General features: G+C 35.6%; 1 protein-coding gene across 1 annotated transcript in view; it reads right to left on the bottom strand.

Annotated features, from left to right (window-relative positions):
• Hacl (2-hydroxyacyl-CoA lyase) overlaps positions 1-17,807 on the bottom strand; it is a 133,885-nt gene that overhangs the window by 41,276 nt on the left and 74,802 nt on the right. Inside the window, exons 7-8 of the mRNA XM_089108440.1 lie at positions 17,237-17,312; positions 9,347-9,436 (exon numbers count right to left, since the gene is read on the bottom strand). Of these exons, the coding sequence (XP_088964566.1) occupies positions 9,347-9,436; positions 17,237-17,312 (166 nt within the window). The remainder of the gene's footprint in view (positions 1-9,346; positions 9,437-17,236; positions 17,313-17,807) is intronic.

Here is a 17,807-nt window from a genome sequence, read left to right as displayed (position 1 = left end):
TTTTCCCTCAGCTATTTGATTGTATTTTCCATTTATTCTTTTTTCTTTTTTTCATACAACAGCTGACTAATTATAAGTTACGAAGATATTTCAGCTTTAATGCTATAGCATCTTATATTAATAATATAATTTTTTCTGCTTTTTAATAAGGTCACCAGACCTTTACCGTCAGTTTTTAACCCCTATCTTCGCATGTTAGCTCTGTCCAAAGATCCAACTGATATGAGTTTCTGATTCTTTTTTAATGAGACCATACACACAAGTCAGGACCGCTTGGCACTCTTAGCCCAAGTGACAGGTGAAGGGCTTGTATTCTCAGACAAGTACAATCAGTTATGATAGAATACTAGAATACACGGTAAAGACCGTTGTTGGCCGTTGGTAATGGCCGTTGTTGGTTCGAAACGTGGGCGCTTTCGAAAGTTGTATTTAAATGTGTCAAAGGATAGTGTTAGCCAATGGTTTAAGTAACCGTATATTAAATATGAGGTTTTCCAAAAAATATGGTTTAATTTCACTGATTATGTCTAGGCCTAAAAGAAACAAAAGTTTAAGATAGTTAGGTCAAATTTTAAGGATGAAGGCTTAAATGGGATCTTTTTTATTTATTAATATATTTTTTTTTCTCTTTTCGCCAGGTCTGTGGAATCATGCTTCGCCTGATTTCAGTTGCGGATTTTGTCATGTTCAAATGAACTCTCTTCCCTTCTGCTACTTCCTCTTTCTTTTGTTTAGTTTTTGTTTTTTTTTAATTTGTTTTATTCTTTTTTTCTATTTTTTTTTCAATAGATGTTTTTGCATTTTATGTACTTAAATGATTAATAGTTTAATATGAGAAAGTTTTGTTACGTCCTCCCCCTCCTTTAACGGCTACGGAGCTTTGTGTGGGTCTCTTATTGTGTTATTGAGTTGTTTTTGTTGCTTGTTTTTAAATATATATCTTCTAAAGAATGATAGAGCTACTGAAAGTTATTTCTTTTGAGAATTCAGCAAGACCTAAACGAAAAGCAAGGGTATATTCATAGGCAGGGGCGCAGATAGGTTTAAAAGCACCAAGGTGGAATGCATTTTATCCCCCAACGCCTTAACAACATAACAGGGCCTGTTGTCAGGACTGGTATGCCGTCTTAATTTGTTTTCAGAAAATTTTCCCAGACTCTCATAACAGCTGCAACGTTTGTTAGTTAGCCTTATCCCTTTTTAAAGACGCTGCTGGAGACGCTGCTTCTTCTTACTTTTCAATTTGTATGATTTGCCTGACCTGAAGACTATTGACACAACGTAATTTTTATAAGATGATTATTGTATGTTATTTAATGTTTCTTTTTCTTGGCAGCCCTAGTCCAATTTGAGGTGCACTTTTTAATTTAAATATTTTTACAACTAAACTAGTAACTGATTATGTCATTTCTATTTTGAAGTGACATATATTGCACTGGTTTTTGATTTTCTTGAATACGAACGAGAGAGAACCCAGAAAAAATCAGTTAAAAAAATCCTAAAGTAATTGCTTTAAAATCTGCTGGAAATTCTTGTAGGCAGCTTATCCCTTATTTAAAGACCAGCCCAATTAGTGTTTTAAAAGTGGCAAATTTCCTCTTAAAAATGTAAAATTGAAGGGTTTAGATTTGAAATCTAAAAACGGAAACTGGGAGACAAATTTCAAAAGCCGTCACTTTCAAACACACCTCATATTCTAAGCACTCCATCGCCTGAATTGATTCGTGAATATGAGTTGTAGCTGTTTTTCTTCGTTGATTGTTTTTTTAATTTTTCAATATATCTGAATTTTATGACTTGAAGACCATTGATAAATTTAAAGCCGGGCTTCACCAGCAGGATTTTCAGAATCCAAGATTCCAGACTATTGTTTGACGTCTTGGATACACCGCATCTGGAATATGAAGCCTAACCAGTAGTACATCCAAATAACCCAAAAAAAGGGATTTTTGAACTTATAGGTTTCCGAAATTTTCAATAATAATATGAAAACGAAAGAAAAGAGGAAAAGAGAAAAAAAGAAGGGAAAAGGAAAAAATATTGTGGAAATCCTATTAATTATCCTCCTATAGTAAAAATCGATGATTGATGGTCCCATCAAGCAGATTTTTCCCCCTGAATACGCCGCTGTTCATATGTGCACATAACCATATTTTAGGGGATACGCGCGAAGTTTTTCAGGGGTGATGGTCAATTTTTCCAACATTGTGTTTTACGAACACACATTTCCAATGGTGTTTTCGAAAATTTCCGATTTCCAAGGGTGTTGTGAATTGCACCGACTCCCCTCTTCCACTATGTGCAAGGAATAGTGGAATATGCCATCCACTAATGTGTAGTGCAATGTCAAATCGACTATTATTTGAAGTCTTTTACGAGAGTATAGCATTGCAACATATAGTTAATATTAGAATTAATATATCCTCCTTAGCTTTGTCCCTTATTTCCTAAATTCCTGTTTTTCCGACTTTCTCGATAGATTCATTTATGAAAAACATCTTAACTTTCAAATTCAAGCCATTATCGATATCCATACATGTATATTTTGATCAGGCCTATGGGGAGGCAAGCTCGACAAATTTGGCTGAGACAAGGGAAAAATTATATACAGTAATATGAAAGCCACAACTAGCCTCATGATATAAAGGTAAAAATGAAGTAAAGAATACGGCGCTGGGTTTTACAGTCTCTACCGGTGGTGCTCATCTCCGTTTCATGGTCCTTCAGCCAGGAAGTGCAATGGAGGGTTGGGGGCCAGCCATCCTGTGCTTTAGCACACCCTTCCTTTTTACCTTTAGCAGATTAACCAGGTACCCATTTAGAGCTGGACTGACTCTGGCTGAGCTTACAGAGTCACAACCTTGAACCTTGTTCCAGCCCAATAACCAGACTACAGGACTCGAACCCCCTGTCGTAACGGACAATGGATTACAAGATCCAAATGTTACAATGAATAATATAGAATTTTACAATTTATAATTATTATCTGTTACCACTGGAAGATAAGCCAACAAGAGACCTAGATCAAGCTACAACCATAAACCTTATGGTTTGCCTATTTTTTTTCACACAAAACACTATTGTGTTCCTAAAGCTTCTTAAACACTAAATAAAAATTAAGAAAAATTTGAACCAATACAATTCAAGATTCTTTTTAAGCGAAAATATGTCGATTAAGTCAGTATGAGCATCCTAATAACGTACAATTGACACAATCGGGGCTAATTTTAACAATATACTCATGGTAAGATATCAGAGGCAACGCTGTAGCGTTGCCTATAGTAAAGGCCATACGGCTCCAATATTTTATTATTTACTATTCTTTTTTCCCCAGAGGCACTTCATATGGAAGGAGTCGTCATAGAAACTTAAAAGGGGGCTCATTCGATTGGAAATCGAGAGTTCTAGAGCCCTTTTTAGTAGTCGAAAGTGATTGGAGGGCAACTAGCCCCCCCCCCCAGGCCTATCATTCCCCAAAACACGTCCAATCAAAATTTTGAGATAGCCATTTTGTTCAGCGTAGTTGATTTCCAAGATAGAAAATACATTTTTGAGGAGGACACTCCCCCACAACCCTCAGGGCAAGGGTTTTAAGTTATGCCCTGGGGGCATATAAGTTTTTTATAGAAGGCGTTGTCATTGAAACTTCAAAACAGGCTCATTCGATTGCAAATTCAAAGGACTAGTGCCCTTTTTAATGGTCAAACGTAATCGGAGGGCAACTAGCCCCCCCCCCACACACACACACCCATCATTTCCCCAAACGCATCCAATCAAAATTTTGAGATAGCCATTTTGTTCAGCGTAGTTGATTTATCGATAGAAAATATGTTTTTGAGGAGGACACTCCCCCACAACCCTCAGGGCAAGGGTTTTAAGTTATGCCCTAGGGGCAAATAAGGTTTTTATAGAAGGCGTTGTCGAAGAAACTTCAAAAAAGGCTCATTCAATTGGAAATTCAAAGGGCTAGTGCCCTTTTTAATAGTCGAAAGTGATTTGAGGGCAACTAACCCCCCCCCCCCCCTCACGCCCACCTTTTCCCCAAACACATCCGATCAAAATATTGAGATAGCCATTTTATTAAACATGGTTTACAATTTTGTTAATTAGGTCTTTGAGGATGAGAGATCCCCCACCGCCCTCAGGGCAGGGGAAATAAGTTATGTCTTGAAGGTATATAAGGTTTTGTATAGACAACGTTGTCATAGAAACTACATAAAGGGCCCATTCGATTAGAAATTTAAATGGCTAGTTCCCTTTTCAATAGTCGAAAGTGATTCTAAGGCAACTGACACCCCTTCCACGCCCCCACGCCCACCATTTCCCCAAACACATCCAATCAAAATTTTGGTATAGCTATTTTTTTAAACGTAGTTGAAAGTTCTGAAAATTATATGTTTGAGCAGGACACTCCCCCCCCCCCCAGTCTTCAGGTGCAAGGGTTATAAGTTATGCCCAGGGGGCATATACGGTTCTTATGGAAGGAATGCTCGAATAAACTTCAGAGAGTGCTCATTTGATTGGAAATTGAAAGTTCTAGTTCACTTTTTAAGCATCAAAAGATATTGGAGGGTAACCAGCTTCCCCCCCCCCCCAACCCTTTTTTCCCAAATGCATCCAATAAAAATTTTAAGATAGCTATTTTGTTAAAAATAGTTCTAAGATCATGCAACAAAAATTCCGGTGTTGACACAACCCATCAAGGCCCGGGGGCAGGCGTTGTAAGTTATGCCCTGGGGGTATATATGGTTCTTATGAAAGGGATGCTCGTATGAACTTCAGAGGGGGCTCATTTGATTGGAAATTAAAAGTTCTAGTTAATTTTTAAGAGTCAAAAGATATCCGAGGGCACCTAGCCCCCCCCCCACACACACACCCTGTTTTCCCTAAGCCCATCTGATAAAATTTTTATAATAGCCATTTCATTAAAAATAGTTCAAAGGTCCAATAAGAAAAATCCTATATCGACGGAGCCCACCAAGGCCTGGGGGCAGGCGTTAAGAGTAATTCCCTAGGGGCAAATATATTTCTTATGGAAGGGATGCTCGTATAAACTTCGGAATGGGGTCGTTTGATTGGAAATTGAAAGTTCATGTCCACTTTTAAAGATTATAGTCATATCGGGGGACAACTAGCCTCCCCCCTTCCTCCACGTCTTCAGTGCATGGTATGCAAATTTTGAGACAAACGGTTTTTTAAAAATATGTTAATGTTCAGACAACAAAAAACTCCGGTGTTGACGCAAGCCCCGAGGGCCTAAAGGCAGGTGGGGTAAGTAATGCATTGGGGGCATATATGGTTCTTATTGAAAGAATGCCCGTATAAACTTCCTAGGGGGTCATTTGATTGGAAATTGAAAGTTGTAATTCACTTTTTAATTGTCAAAAGTGACTGTAGGGCAGCTAGCCTCCCCCCACACTCCATTTATTTTATTTTTTCCAGAGGCACTTCATATAGAAGGGGTCGTCGTATAAACTTCAAAGGGGGCTCATTCGATTGGAAATCGAGAGTTCTAGTGCGCTTTTTAAGAGTCAAAAGTGATCAGAGGACAACTGGCCCCCCAAGCCCTTTTTCCCCAAATACATCTGATAAAAGATTTCAGGTAGCCACTTTGTTAAAAATAGTTGAAAAATCATATAACAAAAACACCTTTACGTATGGTCATTTCGTTATAATAGTTCAAATATAAGATAAGAAAAACTCCTGTGTCGACACAGCCCCACCCCCACCCCCCCACCCCAGGGCCAGGGCAGGCGTTGTAAGTATTGCTCTGGGGGCAAATATGGTTCTTATGGAAGGTATGCTCGTATAAACTTCAGAGAGGGTTCATTTGAATGGAAATTAAAAGTTGTAGTTCATTTTCTCAGAGTGAAAAAAGATCAGAGGGCAACTAGCCCCTCACGCCCTCCACGCCTCTGGGCGTGGAGGATAGATAAACAAATCCGATAAAAATTTCAGGTGACCATTTTGTTAAAAATAGTTTAACCATCAGATATTAAAACTCCAGGGTCGACAGAACCCCCAGGGCCCAGGGATAGGAGTTGTAAGTTATACTCTGGGGATATGTATGGTTCTTATAGAAGGGATACTCGTATGAACTTCAGAGAGGGCTCATTTGATTGAAAACAGAAAGTTCTAGTTCACTTTTCAAGAGTCAAAACAGACCGAAGCTTAATCTAGTCCCCCCACGCCCTTTTTACCCAAACCCATCCGATAAAAATTTTGAGATCGCAATTTTGTTAAAAATAGTTGAAACATCAGATAATAAGAAACTCCGAGGCTGACACAAACACATTTTTTCAGTTTTATATTGTTACTTTAATATCAGTTTTTATACTTTGATGAATATTTGATTTTTTTTTTATAATTCGTTTTTGAAATGAGGAGTTTTTAAAAACTAGAAATTTTTTACAATTAAAAACGAAAAAATTAATTAAAAAATACTTTACGAAAAATAAGTTTTTTAAAGAAAAGTAAAGGCCGTTTTAAACTTAAGCTCAACAGATACAAATACCTTTTAAAATTCAAACTCAACACGACCAGAATTTACTATTAAATAATAAATGAAAACCAAAACGAGCCGAAGTTAAATAAAGAATCATAGCAAAAACATACAACAAGTAATAATATAAATGAATAAATATATTTTAAAGTGAGTACCGTAGTGCTTAGATTGAATATCAAAATCAAGCATAAAACGGAAAAAAAAATTCCTATTGAAGAATAAATGAAACTTAAAACGAACAGAAATTAAATAAACAATCAATGCAAACAAACATACAATAGATATTAATGTAAATTAATAAATAAATCTTAAAACGAGTGAAACTTAAATTAAATATGCAAATCAAGCTTGAAATGAACAAAAATCATCTCAAACAAGAATTTGGGTATGACCTCCTTCTCTCACTGTAAAAGTCTAAAACCTACTGTGTCATTGGCGCTTTGCTGAAAACTATATGGGTCTTGAACAGTCTTGGAAAGTATAAACAAAATCAAATTGAATATTTGATTTATAATGATATTAATTGTTGAAATATCCATCAGTTCAAGAATTTATTTCACTGTAATTGTATTTTTATTTTCAATGCTTTAATAACTGGAAAATAAAATATTTGTAATATAATTCGTTTTCAGTTAAGCACCAATGACGCAGTAGGTTTTAGACTAAATTACATTAATTTAATTTACTGACAACTATATGCGTCTTGAACAGTCTTGGATAGTATAAACAACATCAAATTGAATATCTGATATAGCTTTTGATTCAAATCAAATTGAATATTTAATTTATGGCATAACTTTCTACTACGTTGAACAAAATTTCTACCTCAAAATTTTGATTGGATATGTTTGGGCAAGTGGTGGGCGTGAGAGTGGAGTTAGCTGCCCTCCAGTCACTTTTGATTATTAAAAAGGGCACCAGCCCTTTGAATTACCAATCGAACGACCCCTTTTTGAATTTTCTACGACAACACTTTCTATAAAAACCTTATATGCCCATAGGGCATAACTTACAACCCTTGCTCTGAGGGCTGTGGGGGGAGAGGTTTTAGACTGTGAGTCTTTTTTATTAATATATTTTTGTCTCGCTGAGGACGTCCCTTGGACATAGGGCCGAAATATTCATTCAAATTATCTTCACTGTCTTACAAAATGAATTCCCTATTGTTCTTCGTGTTTTTGTTGTTTGTGATGGAAAGGCAGTGGGGTTCTTCGTCGCTATTCAAAGCCTCCCTCTGTACATCCTCCCAAGATGTTCCAATTTCCCTTAAATCCTGCCTTAAGACCTCCTCCCACCCCATTCGAGGACGACCTAATTTTCGTTTGGCCCTAAATGGTTCGTCAAAAGGACGATCTTGGCCAATCGGTCATCCTTCATCCACAGAATGAGTCCTAGCCATCTAAACCTTTCTCTCATTATCCCTCTAGAAAGCGGGATAGAACCACATTTGCTTAATGAGCAAATAAATAAGTAAAAGAGCTAAGATAAATAAAAAAAATAAGTAAATGAACAAAAAGTATAAGCAAAAAAAATGTACAAAAACAGGTCTTTTTAAATAAGAAAAGGCGATTTTTATATAAAACTGGCCTATGAAAAAATGTTCCTATTCTCCGGGGCAAGTCTTCTTTTCAAACCGTCAAATCAAAGAGAAAAAGAAAGGTTAATTTCCTACAGTAGCATGGTAAAAGTCGGCTCAAACTTCGTTGGTTTACGACGCAATATCGCAAACCAATCACAAAATTCCTTAAGCGGATGCCAGAAAAGGAAGCCAATAGCCGCGCCTTTTTAAAACCTGATTGGCTCTTGTGTGAAATTTCAAGCCACTAAAAAGAACGGAGAGTTAAATTCCACCTGGTTGGTTCTTCTCTCCGAAACTGTAATCAAATAAAAAATGAAAAACTTTCAAATAGGGCGATATTTTCAAAGTATTATTTAATTTTATAATGTTTTACAATTATTATTAACAACTTAACATTTTTATACAATATTTTTCTGTTTAATTATTGGTCTGATAGTCGGTTTGGTGGGTTTCTTTATTGCTCTGTAAAAGTATATTTTTCGGGACTACTGCTCCTATTAACACTGAAAGGTATACAAAACAGAAAATTTACTGAGAAACATTAGACTACGAATTGGCAGTTTTTAGAAATTAGGAATTAGAAGGGAAAAAAAAGAAAAAAAGGGCTAGACAAATTCCAACGAGTTGTTTTGTTAGTCTATTGACTAAAAACATTTTTTTTTTAGCTTTTTAGACCCCATTATTTACAAGTAAACTCTTTTTTACCCTGTGTAGTAAAGTAAATAGTAAGTAAGTATGATGGCACTAGACCCTTAAGGTCCAAACCGGCGGTGCTGATCTCCAAGGGCGGATCCAGGATTTTTTTTTCGGGGGGGGGGGGGGTTACTAATTTTTGACTCAGTTTTCGACTAATTTTACTGATTTTTACCTAGGTTTTACTAATTTTCGACTTATTTTCGACTCGGTAAAAAATTTCGGGGGGGGGGTTCAAATCGGGTAACCCCCCCCCCCTGGATACGGCCTTGCTGATCTCCGCTTCGTGGCCCTACAGCCAGGAAGTGCAATGGGGGGTTGGGTCCAGCCATCCTGTGCTCTCGCACACCCTTGGGTCGACTCTGGCTGAGCTTACAGAGTCACACCACTGACCCTCGTCCCAAACCAAGAAACTGGCCACGCCAGGGATCGAACCCGTGCCCCTTGGACAAAGAATTTACCCTATAGTTGTCTTTTAAAGTAGTAGTAGTGCTAATAAATATAAAATAAAAAAAAGGGCAAATAAAACACAGCTGGGGGAAAAAAGGCAATAAAATGATATAATTTACCTGCATCAAGTCTGTGCCTCGGTAGCTCGTTCATAAACACAGTTCTTCCAATGTCCATCGTGTTTGCCCCCTCGCTAATAATCATGCAGTCTGTAAAGTAAAAACAGTTTCAAAAACACCAAGTCATGACGTACCTTCATTCATATTAATGGGATATACTCCACTGATATAATGAGAAAGACCATTTTTGGAATAAAAAAAGGTGTTTAGAAGGAAATCGCATGATATAGGCAGGAAATATGGCAGGAAATTGGGTTACGGTGAATAGCCAAATGTGGGATGAAAACAAAACACAACTGAGAAAAGACGCAAAAGATAAGCAAAAGATATACTGAGAGAGTCAACTTTTGGAATAAAAAAAAAAGTGTTTAGAAGAAAATGGTAGGCAGGAAATATGGCAGGATATTGGGTTACGGTGAATAGCCAAATGTGGGATGAAAACACAGCACAACTGAGAAAAGACACAAAAGATAAGCAAAAGATATACTGAGAGTCAACTTTTGGAATAAAAAAAAGGTGTTTAGAAGGAAATGGCAGGCAGGAAATATGCAGGAAATTGGGTTACGGTGAATAGCCGAATGTGTGATGAAAACACAACAAAACTGAGAAAAGACGCAAAAGATAAGCAAAAGATATACTGAGAGAGTCAACTTTTGGAATAAAAAAAAGGTGTTTAGAAGGAAATGGCATGAAATAGGCAGGAAAATGGCATGAAATTGGGTTACGGTGAATAGTCAAAACTGGGGTGAGAACACGACTCAACTGAGAAAAAACGCAAAAGATGAGCAAAAGATATACTGAGAGAGTCAACTTTTGGAATAAAAAAAAGGTGTTTAGAAGGAAATGGCGGGCAGGAAATATGGCAGGAAATTGGGTTAGGGTGAATAGCCAAATGTGGGATGAAAACAAAACACAACTGAGAAAAGACGCAAAAGATAAGCAAAAGATATACTGAGAGAGTCAACTTTTGGAATAAAAAAAAAGTGTTTAGAAGAAAATGGTAGGCAGGAAATATGGCAGGAAATTGGGTTACGGTGAATAGCCAAATGTGGGATGAAAACACAGCACAACTGAGAAAAGACACAAAAGATAAGCAAAAGATATACTGAGAGAGACAACTTTTGGAATAAAAAAAAAGGTGTTTAGAAGGAAATGGCAGGCAAGAAATATGGCAGGAAATTGGGTTACGGTGAATAGCCAAATGTGGGATGAAATCACAACACAACTGAGAAAAGACGCAAAAGATAAGCAAAAGATATACTGAGAGAGTCAACTTTTGGAATAAAAAAAAAGGTGTTTAGAAGGAAATGGCAGGCAGGAAATATGCAGGAAATTGGGTTACGGTGAATAGCCAAATGTGGGATGAAAACACAACATAACTGAGAAAAGACGCAAAAGATAAGCAAAAGATATACTGAGAGAGCCAACTTTTGGAATAAAAAATGGCAGGCAGGAAATATGCAGGAAATTGGGTTACGGTGAATAGCCAAATGTGGGATGAAATCACAACACAACTGAGAAAAGACGCAAAAGATAAGCAAAAGATATACTGAGAGAGTCAACTTTTGGAATAAAAAAAAGGTGTTTAGAAGGAAATGGCATGAAATAGGCAGGAAAATGGCATGAAATTGGGTTACGGTGAATAGTCAAAACTGGGGTGAGAACACGACACAACTGAGAAACAACACAAAAGATAAGCAAAAAATATACTGAGAGAGTCAACTTTTGGAATAAAAAAAGGTGTTTAGAAGGAAATTGCAGGCAGGAAATTTGGCAGGAAATTGGGTTACGGTGAATAGCCAAATGTGGGATGAAAACACAGCACAACTGAGAAAAGACGCAAAAGATCAGCAAAAGATATACTGAGAGTCAACTTTTGGAATAAAAGCAAAGGTGTTTAGAAGGAAATGGCAGGCAGGAAATATGGCAGGAAATTGGGTTACGGCAAATAGCCAAATGTGGGATGAAAACACAACACAACTGAGAAAAGACGCAAAAGATAAGCAAAAGATATACTGAGAGAGTCAACTTTTGAAATAAAAAAAGGTGTTTAGAAGAAAATGGCATGAAAATGGCAGGAAATTGGGTTACGGTGAATATTCAAAACGGGTGAGAACACGACACAACTGAGAAAAAACGCAAAAGATAAGCAAAAGATATACTGAGATAGTCAACTTTTGGAATAAAAAAAAAGGGTTTAGAAGAAAATGGTAGGCAGGAAATATGGCAGGAAATTGGGTTACGGTGAATAGCCAAATGTGGGATGAAAACACAGCACAACTGAGAAAAGACGCAAAAGATAAGCAAAAGATATACTGAGAGTCAACTTTTGGAATAAAAGCAAAGGTGTTTAGAAGGAAATGGCAGGCAGGAAATATGGCAGGAAATTGGGTTACGGTGAATAGTCAAAACTGGGGTGAGAACACGACACAACTGAGAAACAACGCAAAAGATAAGCAAAAGATATACTGAGAGAGTCAACTTTTGGAATAAAAAAAAGGTGTTTAGAAGGAAATTGCAGGCAGGAAATATGGCAGGAAATTGGGTTACGGTGAATAGCCAAATATGGGATGAAAACACAACACAACTGAGAAAACACGCAAAAGATAAGCAAAAGATATACTGAGAGAGTCAACTTTTGGAATAAAAAAAAAAGTGTTTAGAAGAAAATGGAAGGCAGGAAATATGGCAGGAAATTGGGTTACGGTGAATAGCCAAATGGGGGATGAAAACACAGCACAACTGAGAAAAGACGCAAAAGATAAGCAAAAGTCAACTTTGCTTAGCTGAGAGTCAACTTTTGGAATAAAAGCAAAGGTGTTTAGAAGGAAATGGCAGGCAGGAAATATGGCAGGAAATTGGGTTACGGTGAATAGCCAAATGTGGGATGAAAACACAACACAACTGAGAAAAGACGCAAAAGATAAGCAAAAGATATACTGAGAGAGTCAACTTTTGGAATAAAAAAAAGGTGTTTAGAAGGAAATGGCATGAAAATGGCAGGAAAGTTGGATTACGGTGAATAGTCAAAACGGGTGAGAACACGACACAACTGAGAAAAAACGCAAAAGATAAGCAAAAGATATACTGAGAGAGTCAACTTTTGGAATAAAAAAAGGTGTTTAGAAGGAAATTGCAGGCAGGAAATATGGCAGGAAATTGGGTTACGGTGAATAGCCAAATATGGGATGAAAACACAACACAACTGAGAAAAGACGCAAAAGATAAGCAAAAGATATACTGAGAGTCAACTTTTGGAATAAAAGCAAAGGTGTTTAGAAGGAAATTGCAGGCAGGAAATATGGCAGGAAATTGGGTTACGGTGAATAGCCAAATATGGGATGAAAACACAACACAACTGAGAAAAGACGCAAAAGATAAGCAAAAGATATACTGAGAGAGTCAACTTTTGGAATAAAAAAAAAAGTGTTTAGAAGAAAATGGTAGGCAGGAAATATGGCAGGAAATTGGGTTACGGTGAATAGCCAAATGTGGGATGAAAACACAGCACAACTGAGAAAAGACGCAAAAGATAAGCAAAAGATATACTGAGAGTCAACTTTTGGAATAAAAAAAAAGGTGTTTAGAAGGAAATTGCATGAAATAGGCAGAACATGGCAGGAAATTGGGTACCGGTGAAAAGCCAAATGTGGGATGAAAACACAACACAACTGAGAGAAAACGCAAAAGATAAGCGAAACATAAAACAGAAACATCGCAGAGCTACAAATTCGCTCTTTGCTGTGCATTAGAAAAGTCTTATTTTAAAACAGAACCTTAATTTTTTTAGCTTTTATTTTCATCCTTTTGTTTTCCTACATTCACCTATATTATATTATAATCAGTTACTGATTTATTAATATAATCAGTAATTGTCCCTGACCCCCAGCTAATTATTCATCACGAGCTGTTAAAACAACAAGGTGGCGTTATAGAATCGGTCAACCAGCACCTGAAGCCAAGTGAGTAATTCTAACTATACATACAGTCACCAGGTTTAGTTAAAATGATGACTAACTTCATGCGTAGTCTTCGTAAGTCGTAAATCTAACCTGTTTTGTTTCACGGCTGGAGGAGGGGGTCAAGTTGAAAATTTCAGAAATTTTTTTTAGAACTTGAAACTCCGGAGTAAAGGGGGTAAAATATTTTTACTAGATCCTCACAATAGAAAATATGCTATAGCTCTTTTTTATGCCTGTTTTCCGACAAACTTTGCTGATAGTACACAAACTAATAAGGCCGAACAGGACTGCAAGTTGGAATTTACTGAAACTGGTAAATGATTGTACGTAATCGACTATGGCTACCATCGCAGCTACGATTATCGTCAAATGAGAAACTAAAAAAGCCGATCATGACTGGCAAGTTGGAATTTACCAAAACTGGCAGTTTCGGTAAATTTAACTAGTAAAAATTTAAAGTTAAAGCAAAATCAGTTCTGAAAAAACAGCGCAGTTTCTGCTTGTTATGCTATAACTAGAAATTTAAATCCCTTGCCCTTGTTTTTGTCTAAAGAAGCAAATTTTGAAGCCAACTCTCACTTCCTTCAGAATTTCAGAAACTCACATTAAATTTGATTTTTTACATTTTTATGCTATTTTTAAATTTTTAAATTTCACATAAAATTTGATTTTTATGCTCCCTTCTAACGAGTTATCAAAATATTCTGGGCTATCGGTTGGTACAGAGAATTCGATACCGAATTTTAATATCAAATATCGAATTTTTTAGTTCGATTTTACTGAGATGTTCCATTTTCACTTCATGTCGAACTGAAATGAAAATTCTCAGCTATTATTTTATATAAAAAATCATTCGATCGATAAACAAATCAAACAGAGTAAATGGATTTCTGGCAATACTAAATTACCAAGAGTTCATTCACTGTTTTCTACACCATTTCTTAGCACTGAAGTTTTCAGCACATTTTTCCTCAACATTATCTTTACCACTAATTTATGTCCTACTCTTTAACTGAGAATTTGATACCGAATTTTAATATCAAATATCGAATTTTTTAGTTCGATTTTACTGAGATGTTCCATTGAGGATGAGACCTGAAACTCTTCGATGAAACTCTAAGGAAATTTAATTGGCAATACTTAAAAGCAATCTATTACGTTATTAGTAAAGTGCAAAAAGATACACCATTCTTAGGGGGGTTTTTAAAGAGTTCCCAATCCCACTCTTATTTGTAATTCCTAAAAAATAATGGTTCTGAAGCATCCTGAGACGCCTACAAAAGTTGAAACTTTTAAACTTTTCAAAACAGAGAACTCTTCCGAAAACCAGCAATCTAAAACACAAGTGCTGAAGGTTTTGTATTTCAGGTTAGGTTTTCGTTCTTTCTTCTTCGCCAAAGAAATTTGCGCTTTTTTTTTAATTACATCAATATTTCCACTAAATTTGATTTTCCGCATTAATTACGTTCATTATATTAATTATTTAATAAAATTTAATGAATTGATTAATCTGATTAGATTAATTAATTATATTAATAAATTAATTATGTTAGTTTAAATTTATAATTAACTACATCAATTAATTTAAAATTAATTGAATTAATTTTTAGATTTACACTAATTTTTGCACCCAGTTACATTAACTTTTGCAAGCGTCCTGCAAAATTTGACTATTTCAAACTCTCAAAACAATGAATTCTTCTGAAAATCAGCCCCTGGAGTCAAGGCCGTATCCAGGGGGAAGGGGCTAGAGAGTTTGACCCCCCCCCCCCCCGAAATGTTTCTTTGACTCGTAAAAACGTAACAAAAATGGGCATAAACAAATTTTGTATGCGTTTTTTTTTTGTGTAAACACCCCACCCACCAAAAAAAAGATTGAAAAAAAAAACTCCGAAAACAAATCCTCGGTACGCCTTGCTTGAAGTCTAAAACATAAGTGCCGAGGGTATAGTACTTTTGTTCTTTTTTTTTCCTGACAACGATACTCTGCAGAGAATACTTCTTCTCTTTTTTCTTCCCTTTTATTAATTAGTTTTTTAAACTTTTATTAATTACTTTAATTTCTTTTCTTCTTACCAGTTACAATTAACTAAACTAAAGCAGATTTTTATATCGTTGTGTATTTCATTATGCTTTTTTTAATATTAGCTTTTTTAATATTTTTTAATATTAAAAAACACAGAAACATGTTCAGAAGAGGGCCACCACGTTTTATATAGGAAAAACTTCTTCACTCTTATCCCTGTGGGGAAAAAAAGATATTTAAGGTAGATTTAGGCTTGTCTGAGTAGGCCTTGGTTGAGGATAGCTTTTGAGAATTAGATTTAATGTTTAATCAGCTGAAAAACAGGTGGTAGCTGAATTATCACTAACTGGCTATCTATCTTTTACTTGACATTACTGGCATTATTTGACATTACTGGCTATCTTTTCGATTATTTGACATTACTGGCTATCTTTTCGATTACTTCGCATTACTTAAAGTACCAACGACGAAAATGAAAAATGTTTATTTTAAACGGTTAAGCGGAAATGGAAATCTTCGACCAAAATTCAAGACCTTATCCAGGAGGGGGGACTTAGGGTTAGAGCCCCCCCCCCCCACAAAAATTGGTTTGACTCGTAAGAACGTAACTAAAGTGCTTATAAACAAATTTTGGATGTTTTCTTAAAGTTTTTTCTAACCCCCTCTCCAGAAAAATACCCCCCCCCCTCAAACGAAAATCCTGGACACGCCCTTGCCCAAATACAGTCTTTGAGATAAAAGGATTAGGCTTAGTGATGGATTTGAAAGTACACATTTTCTACCACTACAGCCAGGCTTGCAACCACATACAACCACATAAATCTTAGAAAATTATACAGAGTTAAGAATTCAGTTTTTACTAAAAAAGAACTCCATGTGTGGTTCAGCAGTTTTTGGTAGTAGCGGGCAACAAATTTAAAAAACAGAAATGTGGGTGAAAAATCAGAAAAATAATAAGCTATAAAATTATGGAGCCAAAAAGATTGGGAAGGTCCAGCTTTTTTCTCAAGTTGTATTTGGGAATCAACAGAACATTTGTTTCTATTTCTGCGGATAAAAAGCGTTGTAAAATTTAACTAAGTAGTTTTGCTAATTTATTTTCATGACTTATCGTGGCAATACTGACAAAAACGTGATACTGCGCTAAAAACTTTAAAAAAAATTGAAACAACCAGAAAGAAATCTCAGAAAATAGGGATTTTAAGGTATGGATGGGCCTAAGATGGATTCTGGGGGGGGGGGCATTTTTTTTTTTTTATATCCATGACACTTTAAATAGTAAAGAAATTCTATTTTTTGTGGAAATTAAAAGAACATATTTAAAAACATAAAAAACTAATTATTTGGGGGGAAGGCATAAAAGTAGGAATTTAAAATAAAGTTGAAAAAAGCAATTAATTAAAAAGAGCAGAAAATGGGAAAAATAGCAAAGAAGAATATCACTGGTAAATTAGCTTTTAGGAAGATGAAATGCACTTTGAGAAAAACTTAAAATACTCTTCTGAATTTACTGATTGAGGATTTTGTTTGCTTATGTGCCATAACGGGCCAAATGCCACGAAATTTAAAATTTATACATTTCTGGGTAAAACGTTTATATTCAATTACCTGCTGTTGCCTACAGGCTATGCGAACAAATAATGAATTAATATACCGTGTATTTTGGATATTTTGCTTCTTTCCCAATTCTAGATTATTTTCATTAATTAGACTTTGATTAATTAATATTAATTGAATTAAAACGAACTTTAATTATTCGTTGCAGCATTGATAAAATTTAATTCGGAACTCCCAATCATTATGAACCAAGTAAAAAGAATGCCAAAACAGTGTTTCACTCTTCAATAAAATACGAATTTTTGTTATCTTACTAATTTGTTATCTAATTTTTGTGTAACTTACTTTTTGGCAAGGTTTCCTGAATGCAGTGAAACACTGCATAATAGTTTAAAGGTTCTTCAGTATCTTCAGCACTTCTCTAGAAAAAATTCAAATATACTGGTAATTTTAGGTAAAGGTAACATATTGCTATTTAAGGGTATGTCTTATAACAGCTCAGATGCTCTTCTGTATCATCAGTACTTCTCGAGAAAAAAAATCTAGTTTGATTGTAAATCTTTCGGTACAAGTTCACGGTAAAGCAAATAAAACTATCGCATACATCAGTCAACAGAATTACAAAACAGAATGAATTTGAAGTATTACCTAAAATATACAATTATAAAATTATTTATGAACCCCGTCAAATATACACAAAGGACTATCTCTGGATAATATTAGGGCTACGACCAGGTCCAACCCTGACTCCGAGTTACACCAGACCATAAAGAATTAAACAGAGTAAAGTCACGAGTACTCTGGAAGATAAAGTAACTGCATATAAAATTGTGATTAATTTATATTACAAATTGAGAGGGATATAGGAATTTATTTCGAGGGAGAAATATAAGAGCTCAGAGACTCTTAAGTATTT

Source organism: Artemia sp. Qi Xiang Cuo, chromosome 3 (assembly GCF_049724085.1).
Source record: "Artemia sp. Qi Xiang Cuo chromosome 3, ASM4972408v1, whole genome shotgun sequence".
In the NCBI taxonomy this organism is placed as follows: domain Eukaryota; kingdom Metazoa; phylum Arthropoda; class Branchiopoda; order Anostraca; family Artemiidae; genus Artemia; species Artemia sp. Qi Xiang Cuo.
This window is presented reverse-complemented; position numbering and strand designations above follow the sequence as displayed.